Source organism: Engraulis encrasicolus, chromosome 5 (genome assembly GCF_034702125.1).
Source record: "Engraulis encrasicolus isolate BLACKSEA-1 chromosome 5, IST_EnEncr_1.0, whole genome shotgun sequence".
NCBI lineage: Eukaryota > Metazoa > Chordata > Actinopteri > Clupeiformes > Engraulidae > Engraulis > Engraulis encrasicolus.
In genome coordinates, this window is record NC_085861.1 from 43,332,078 (window position 1) to 43,342,077 (window position 10,000).

Below are 10,000 nucleotides of genomic sequence, written 5' to 3' on the forward strand. Positions count from 1 at the left end.
GTCGCGTGCGTGTGTGTGTGCGTGTGCGTGTGCGTGTGCGTGTGCGTGTGTGTGTGTGTGTGTGTGTGTGTGTGTGTGTGTGTGTGTGCGTGTGTGTGTGTGTGTGTGTGTGTGTGTGTGTGTGTGTGTGTGTGTGTGTGCATGCGTGTGCATATGTGTCCACGTCCCGGCTAATTATGCTTCAGCGATGAGGGATTGGTCACATTTTTCTTGTGGAGGGAAGGGAGAGAGAGAGAGGTGTGCAAATGAACAGAACACCTCCGCGGTAATGTCCCCCGGGGGATATGCACTTGCAGATTGTTCTTGAACGTTCCTCATCTCCTCTCTCCCTCTCTCTCTCCCTCTCTCTCTCCTCCTACATATCTGCCTCAGGGCAGTTGTGCTGGGACCACATAAATAGCAATCTGGCCGTGGTGAACAAAAAAAAAACATAATCATCTGAAGAGCCAGCCCATTTCAAACCGTGTGGTCTGTCTGTCAGCCCACTATAAGCATGCCAGGCACAAACCAAGGGGATATCTTTCAAGCTGCCTCCGCCTGTGAATGTGCAAGGCTTTGAGGAGTCGATAAAGACTCTTATTCATCCAGGTCATGTTGAGTCAAAGGAGTTCAGTTGTACGCAAGTGGTCCTCCTTTTGGAGCTTCTATACCTTTTTAACTTTTTATCAAAGGCTTTGTCAGGGCCTTGGCCACAGGTCAAACAGCTAAGGCACCGTGGTGGTGTTACACCAGGGTGTTGGGTTTGATTCTGGCCTGAGGTGAGGTCATTTCCTGATTCTCTCCCAACTCTCTCTCACACACACTCACGTCCTGTCGCCACCTCACTCTGTCATATCTAATAAAAACCCCTGAAAATATTTGTTAAAAAATGCTTTGTCAGATCTGGCTTGATGATTAGAGTGTTGGTTCTTGGGGTTCGGGTCAAGAGATTACAGGGAGTCCCCAGAATTTTGTCTGCATTGAGGTTGTGACCAAAATTATACAAGTGATCATTATATTTCGGCCAACAGAAACAGCTGCTCTATGGCCCCCGTTTAGAGCCATTTGGTCCCCTGATTAATGTCTCAGAGAAATTTTAGTGCAAATACGCGGATACAATTTTGGGTTGGGGGTTGGCTTGTCACAGATACAGTTTTACATCCCTGGATCCTTAGAGGCGGCTCTGTAGGGCCACACCCCCTCGTCACATGACAGAGGAGGGGTGTGAATCGCTGTTGTAGTATGTGCAGTAAAAAAGGCAGCGCTAATTCAAGACTTAAACTACATTTCAACATCTTCTAGATTGCATTTGGTACCAGAGTACATTACATTACGCTTGGCTTATGCTTTTATCCAAAGCAACTTACAGTTATTTTAAGTACTGGTTACAGTCCCTTGAGCAGTGTGGGGTTGGGTGCCTTGCTCAAGGCACCTCAGCCATAGACTATAGAGATAGGGCGTGGGTGGGTGGGATTTGAACCTGCAATCCCCTGATCTAAAGCCCATCTCCACTAGGCCTCGGCTTTCCACAAGTACTCAGTACAGTATACCAGTGCAGTAAGTGTTGAATTACAGTAACACTGGTATGTTTTACTGCGTGCTTGGAGCTTTAGAGTGAGTGTTGTAACAACAGTTCGGCACACTCTAGCCCTCCGGTGCTTTGAACCATCAGAGTAACAAAACACTACTGCGCCATTGCAGCCAAGTTGTCATCACTGTGCAAAGCACCCCCAGTGTTAATCTAGACAGCTCCGCAGCAGGCAAACTGATTGGTCAGACCAGATTTGGGCGAATAACTAATGAGGTTAATCAGAGGGTCATTAACTAGACTGTACTCAGAATAGAAACATTTCATTTTTTGAACAGTAGGGAACGTCTATATTTAAAGGCTACATATAAAAGGGTCCATATCCACCACGAAAAAAAGCTAAAAAATATATATATATAAATAAAAAATCCTAAGCTGCCGTCACAGACAGGATCATTTTTCTGGTAGTTAATTTTGATTTTAAAAATCCTCTTTCTCTCGTTCATTCAATCTCTGTGCAGCCCTCTATTTTAAAGAGATTAGCATCGCTGGAGATTGAGGTCATGTTCGGCTGGTGAGCTTAAATAAAATATTTATTTTATCGTGCGACTCTCATGCTGTAAGCAGTCTATGTGATCAGGTACTTTAGGGCTTTGTGTCATGGAGCTTTTTGCGGAGGCCGAGCTGGACACTTGTCAGTCTAGTCCTCTCCAGACCCTGGTGTGATCCTACAGGGTTTCGCTGTGACTGACTGTGTTCTCAAAACTCAATCATCTTTTTCTATGGTGCAGAGGGGATAGAAGGGGGGGGGGGCAATTCGACCATACAAAGTCTCTATTTTCTTTACCTCTCTGTCTCTCTGTCGCTCGCTCTCTCTCTCACGCACTCTCTCCCTCTCTCTCTCTCTCACGCACTCTCTCCCTCTCTCTCTCTCTCTCACTCTCTCTCTCACTCTCTCTTTCTCTCTGTCTCTCTCTGGCTCTTGCCTTCTTTCACACTCACTCTCCCCGTTTCTCTAAATGGCTTCTGCCCAGTTGCAACATTTGCAATATCAAAGTTAAACATGAAAATATGATCTACAGTTTATGGATGGATATACTATGTGTATCTCTCTCTCTCTCTCTCTCTCTCTCTCTCTCTCTCTCTCTCTCTCTCTCTCTCTCTCTCTCTCTCTCTCTCTCTGTCTCTCTCTCTCTCTCTCTCTCTCTCTCTCTCTCCTTTTTGCCTGCCTGACTGACCTTTTTCTTTTATTTTCTCCCTCTTGCCATGTTTTGACACATCTTTTTGCGGCCCATCCCTCCTCCAGGCCCAGGTAAGAGCTTTTCATTCCCACAGACATGAGCAATTTATGACCACAGGCACAGCACAGCACAGCCCCTGATTAAGCTCTTAGGAGATAATCTACTGATAATCATTCTGATTTTTAAAAATCACCGTTTGCCCCCAGTCCGGAAATTTCTGTCATTATTTTGCTCTCTGTGAAGATTGCTCTCTGTTCTGATGAGTGCTGCGTGTCTGTATGTGTGTGCTTGTGCCTTTGTGTGTATATGTGATGATTGCATGATTGTTTGACGGTGTTGGCACTGGGCTGTCTGTGTTTTAATCCACGTTTTTCTTTCGCATGTTTAGTCATTCACTAACATCTTTGCTGCTCTGTTTTTATGTGCGTTTATGTGTGCGTGTGCGTGTGTGTGTGTGTGTGTGTGTGTGTGTGTGTGTGTGTGTGTGTGTGTGTGTGTGTGTGTGTGTGTGTGTGTGTGTGTGTGTGTGTGTGTGTGTGTGTGTGTGTGTGTGTGTGTGTAACCGCACTGTTATAATTGTGTGCGCGTGTGTGAGTGTATGTGTGCGTGCCCAAAATAATATGTCTGTGTGTTTGCATGTCTCTCTGTGTCTCTGTGTGCATGTGTTCTGATGTTCTGATCTGTGTGTGACGTCGTGCGCAGGTGTACGAGGTGGTGCTGTGCGTGAGCGATTGCAGCGAGTACTAATAATATGGCCGTCTATGCATGTCTCTCTATATGCTTGTGTGTGATGTTCTACTCTCCCACACCGTCCACAGGTGTACGAGGTGGTGCCGTGCGTGAGCGACTGCAGCCAATACATCTGGGTGGCCGAGCCCTGGAGTGTTTGGAAGGTCAGCAACGTCGACCTGAAGGAGAACTGTGGAGAGGGGGTGCAGACACGCAAAGTCAGGTACGGCATACTGCACCGCACGGAACCACCATCACCATATCAGGGATGATTGACTCGGGCCCAGGGAGAGAGATGGGCCCCGGAAATGGGTTCTCATTCCATTGTATGTATTTGTGGGTGGGGTGGGGTGGCCCATTCAGATGACTTTGTCCCGGGCCCGGCCAAAACTGTCAGCGGCCCTTCGCTATCTTTACACAAGCACCATCTACATATCAGCCTGGAGTCACCCCTCACTCCGTAGGGAGGGGTTGCAGACCTGCAAAGTCACATGTCATACCACATCATATACTGCACTGTACAGAACAACCAGCGCCATCTATTGTAGCAACCTTGGGGTCAGCCACAAACAGACACAGATACACACACACACACACACACACACACACACACACACACACACACACACACACACACACACACACACACACACACACACACACACACACACACACACACACACACACACACACACAAAAGCACACATACATACAGTGCACGCAGACACACACACACACACACACACACAAACACATACCGGTACACACACACACACTATATGTATGCTCCTTCTTGTAGTAGCTGACATTGTACGAAATAATTGGTAACACAAAGGGCTAGCAAAACACCACCAAGCTGCAAGGAGAAACATGTGATGTTTCGATCTAGCTGTTCCAAAATATTCAACACCGATCACTCTCATCTATTTTTAGAATGTATATACTGTACATTGTAAAATATAGCTAGAATAGAAGAAGAGGAAAAGAGGCCATTTTTTGCCAGGTTTCATTTTGTAGAGTGGAGGACAATAGAGTAGTGCATATACTTTATGAATCCCAAAGGAAATTAAAGGGGCACTATCTAATGCTTTCAAGTTAATTAATCACCTTTACGTGTCAAGCAATGCTTAAACGAGTCATTAGTAAGCGAATGAGCACTCTCCAGACCGCTCCCACTGTCTGTGGTCTGAAAATTAACACTGATGACTAATGTGTTTTTAAAATGTATCTGTCGTAAAATAGAGCAAGAACAAGAAGACCACAAGGAGTTTAGGGCCATTCTCAGGGTGGAGAGTAGAGTACAGCAGAGCAGAGATAGGACTTTATTAATCCTGATGTAAATGTAAGGAAAAGTCTCCAAAGTCATGCCCTTCTCTATAATTCACAACTCAGAGTGCATCAATCACTTTTATAATTCTCAGATTCAGATTTTGTTTAGTAGAGTAGTGGAGTAGAGCTGACTAAAGTGGCGATTATGTCGATTCAAAAGTCAGTTACTGTAATATGGAAAAGTTCAAAGTCGTGTCCTTTGCTACTCCCTGCTGTGTATGCTGAACATAAAATGAATATTTTGTTGTATATATTGAATAAATTGAATATATTGAATATTTTGAATATATGGTTGTAAACACTTGAATAGAGCATGTGTCTCCTCTTCTGTCTTTGGAATATATTACTTAGACTTCCACACTCATACCTTCGCCCACCATTTTTTCTCTGATTTGAATTCATCTCTTTTGTGTGACTCAATTGACTTGTTCCTGGTGGTATATACTTGAACAGGTAGCACACATTTTGATGATGTTCATTACCCACGTTGGTAATTGCTGCCTGATAAGGTTTTGGTAACAAATTGGTACACGCTGGACCTTTAAGAATTTGCTGTGTATGGTACCGTAGGTGCATGCTGAACACGGTGGATGGGCCGTCCGACCCGGTGGAGGACTACCTGTGCGATCCGGAGGAGATGCCCGTGGGCACACGCGAGGGACGGCTACCCTGCCCAGAGGACTGCGTACTGTCAGACTGGGCACCCTGGACCCCCTGCAACATGGTGAGAGAGAGAGAGAGAGAGAGAGAGAGAGAGAGAGAGAGAGAGAGAGAGAGAGAGAGAGAGAGAGGGAGAGAGAGAGAGAGAGAGAGAGAGAGAGACAGAGAGACAGACAGAGAGAGAGAGAGAGAGAGAGAGAGAGACAGAGACAGAGACAGAGACAAAGAGAGACAAAGAGAGAAATAGTACAGTAGAGTAACCTTATTGGTCCCCGGGGGAAATTTAGGTATCAAGTAGCTTACATATATTGCCCACATGGACATTTCAAGACACATATAACACAGGTAGTAGTCAGGGAGGGGAAAAATAAAAAAATAAAAAATAAATAAAAAGGCAGTTGTGCAAAAACAAAAACAACAATTGTGCAAAAACAACAGAGAGAGAGAGAGAGAGAGAGAGAGAGAGAGAGAGAGAGAGAGAGAGAGAGAGAGAGAGAGAGAGAGAGAGAGAGAGAGAGAGAAAGAGACACAGAGAGAGAGAGAGAGAGAGAGAGACTTTGTACCCCTCTATACCCCCTCTGCAACATAGAGAGAGATGATTGAGTTTTGCTCAGTCTTTGTCCCCTCTCTGCTAAATAATTCATGTGAAATCTGGTTTAACATGGTTTGTGGCTCTACACATACTTACTGTTGACTACAACAATACAACAACGCAACAATGCAACAACACAACAATGCTGTTGACCCTGTTTGGCCTTGGCTCTCTTGTTTCAACAACAAACTACATCATGACCATAGGCGTGCACAGATAGGGATGAGGTGGTGCTAAATATAGCCTCTAGTCATGCAGCTGAAAGTTCCTTATGCCCCCATCCACCACCTTCAGTTCCTGCCCCCGAAAATGTCTGTGCCTGCCACTGATAATGATAATGAAAGTCTTAAGTATGTATAAATATGCAGATGAGTGCCTTGGATTCAGTTTGTCAGTCATATATAGTATATACTCGGTAACCATTTGATGAAATTTGCACAACGTAGCTGTGCTAAATTTCACCAACAGAAGCTAATTTTGAGCCTTTACATGCAAATTCTGAGCTAGCATTTGCAAACGTAACAGTGTGGAATAGCAGAAAACATTAATTAACACCAGCCAAATAAACTGGTTTGCAATTGAGATCAATACCCAATTACTGCTATTACACACCCACACGCACTCACACACACACACACACACACACACACACACACACACACACACACACACACACACACACACACACACACACACACACACACACACACACACACACACACACACACACACACACACACACACACACACACACACACACACACACACACACACACACACATTCAAAGACCTGTTTTCCAAACAAAATTACTATAAAAGCCATTTTTAATGCAATTTTCAACCATCATTTTTAGCGATTTAATTTTTAAAAGAGCATTGTGGCAATTGTTATTGTTAATAACTGTTATTGACATGTGAACAGGTTAATATGCTATCGATTTTATTTCACACAAAATTGTTATGCATGTTATCGATTTTATTTCATACAAGCAAATACAACACAGCAGGGACTTTATGGACATTAACTGAATAAGCACAATAAAAGCACTTCATTTTAATGTTTTCTTGAAAATAGACATAGGGTTTTGGAAAATAACTCTTTATTTGCTTTCCACAGTCAAAATAGAGTGAATTTGACTCAAAATCATTCTGCCCTGTTCACTGACCTTGATTTGGGGCTTGTGTTGTGTCTGCATCGCTCATTATTGTTTTCCCCTGATCATTGCTTTGTCTAGTTGTCTCCAAAAAGTCATTTAGCTTTCAATTACGTTGACTTGAAGTTCTTATGCTTTGGGCCAAGGTAGTTAATAGAAGTGTTCTGGTGTTTGTAATTGCTGTTTGTCCTTTCCTCTACTATTGTCTCATTTATTTTGGCTTTCATTGTTAGACATTCTTTAGAAGCATGCCATCACAGTACTGTGAGATTTTCATTGCACTATTTTAGGCAGACATGCTTGATAAAATATCCACCTGCTGCAATATGACCTACAGTGTGTGTGTGTGTGTGTGTGTGTGTGTGTGTGTGTGTGTGTGTGTGTGTGTGTGTGTGTGTGTGTGTGTGTGTGTGTGTGTGTGTGTGTGCGCGTGTGTGCGTGCGTGCGTGCGTGCGTGCGTGCGTGCGTGCGTGCGTGTGTGTGTGTCTGTCTGTCTGTTTGTGTGTCTGTGTGCGTGTGCGTGCGTGCGTGGGTGGGTGCATGCACGTGCATGCTCGTGTGTGCGTGTGCATGCAGGAACATCATTAGGAAGTATAAATATCTCCTCTTGATCTCAATTATGGAAATCTGAGGAATTCAGGCAGCTTCTTTCATCTGTGTTATTTTAAGGAACAGAAGTGACTTATCGAGAGCTGTCCTTTTTTCAGTCGTCTGTCAGCTCTGAGTTTTGCTAAGCAGAGGCAGTACATTTATTTGGTCATGTGGGTCAGGGAGCAAGTGTGTGTGTGTGTGTGTGTGTGTGTGTGTGTGTGTGTGTGTGTGTGTGTGTGTGTGTGTGTGTGTGTGTGTGTGTGTGTGTGTGTGTGTGTGTGTGTGTGTGTGTGTGTGTGTGTGTGTGTGTGTGTGTGTGAACAAAGTGTCACCGTGCTGCGAGTCATCAGGGTGTCACCACAATGCACTGGAAACTGTGTGTCTGTTTCCTTTTGCATCTCAGTGTGCTTGATGGTACATGTTCGAGTGCGTACATGCATGTGTGTGTGCGTGTATGCATATGTGCATGTGTTTCTGTATGTTTGTGTGTGTGCCTGCGTGAGTTTGTATGTGTTTGTATATGTGTGTGTCTGTATGTGTCTGTCTGTGTTTTTTCTGTCTGTGTTTTTTCTCTGTGTGTGTGTGAGAGAGAGAGAGAGAGAGAGAGAGAGAGAGAGAGAGAGAGAGAGAGAGAGAGAGAGAGAGAGAGAGAGAGAGAGAGAGAGAGAAAGAGAGAGAGAGAGAGAGAGAGAAAGAGAAAGAAAGCTTTCCACCTGTAAGGTTACCCACTCCCCATCCTCCTCACACCAGGACAATAACCAGCGTAAACCACCGCTGCCTCCACACACTCGGCAATGAAGAAAAGCCATTTTATAGGGCACTTTGACTTTATCCTCTCCTTCCCTCTCTCTCTCTCTCTCTCTCTCTCTCTCTCTCTCTCTCTCTCTCTCTCTCTCTCTCTCTCTCTCTGTCTCTTCCCATTCCTTTTGCTCTGCTTCTCTTGCCGTCTCGCAATCTCTCCATGTCTCTCTCCGTCTCGTTCTTTTGTGTGTCTCTCTCTGCTTACCCCACCCTTTGTCTTTTTTTTCAACAATACTTAATCTCTTTTTTTTCATTGTCTGTCCTTCTACCTTAATTTTTCTTTTTTTTCATCTCTCTCTCTCTCTCTCTCTCTCTCTCTCTCTCTCTCTCTCTCTCTCTCTCTCTCTCTCTCTCCCTCTCCCTCTCCCTCTGTATCTCTCTCTCTCTCTCTCTTTGTCCTCCACACTCTTTCTCTCTCCTCCCTTTTCCTCCGATTGCTTCCCTCGCGTTTGCCTCTCTGCCCTCCAGCACGAGTCATTATTAATCACACACTATTCACTTTGAGGGGCTGACACGCCGACTTCCCACCAATTTAAATCCCACCGTGAAGCTGCGGTTGCACCTACAGGGCTGTCCGATGTGTTATTCATGACACAGGCGCAGGAGGAGGAGGAGGAGGACGGGATGGAGATAGCGGGATGAGGATAGAGAGAGAGAGAGAGAGAGAGAGAGAGAGAGAGAGAGAGAGAGAGAGAGAGAGAGAGAGAGAGGAGGACGGGACGGAGATAGCGGGATGAGAGAGAGAGAGAGACCGAGAGAGAAAGAGAGAGAGAGAGGAGGACAGAATGTGAATTGGATGGATGAATGGATGGATGGATGGAGGAATGTGGGAAAGTGAGAAGACCTGGGAAGTGTCTGTGTGTGTTGTGTGTGTGTGCATACGGAGGAGTGGAGGGATGAGGAGACAGAGGCGGGAGAGAGAGAGAGAGAACAGAATAGTTGGATGTGTGTGTGTTTGTGTGTTTGTGTGTTTGAAGACATGTGCATGTGTGTTTGTGTTGTGTGTGTATGGGATTCTGTGTGAGTGTATTTATGCTTTTGTATGTATGTGTATGTCTGAGAGAGAGTATTATGCATTTGTGTGTGTCTGCAAATAATTGTTTATGCACTGTGTGATTATGTTTATGAGGAAAGGAGAGAGAGAGAGAGAGAGAGAGAGAGAGAGAGAGAGAGAGAGAGAGAGAGAGAGAGAGAGAGAGAGAGAGAGAGAGAGAGAGAGAGAGAGAGAGAGAGAGAGAGAGAGAGAGAGAGAGAGAGAGATGTAATAGGTAAGGGAGAGCATTGCCATATGCACATAATTAGTAATTCACAATCACCTGTGGCTTATATGCATGCTGTGGCTAGTGTGTGTGTGTGTGTGTGTGTGTGTGTGTGTGTGTGCGCGTGTGCGCGTGTG

The 10,000-nt window shown here is 44.9% G+C and overlaps 1 protein-coding gene across 1 annotated transcript in view; it reads left to right on the forward strand.

Annotated features, from left to right (window-relative positions):
* thsd7ab (thrombospondin, type I, domain containing 7Ab) overlaps positions 1-10,000 on the forward strand; it is a 196,096-nt gene that overhangs the window by 144,453 nt on the left and 41,643 nt on the right. The window contains exons 18-19 of the mRNA XM_063199502.1: positions 3,567-3,700; positions 5,377-5,530. Coding sequence (XP_063055572.1) covers positions 3,567-3,700; positions 5,377-5,530 — 288 coding nt within the window. The remainder of the gene's footprint in view (positions 1-3,566; positions 3,701-5,376; positions 5,531-10,000) is intronic.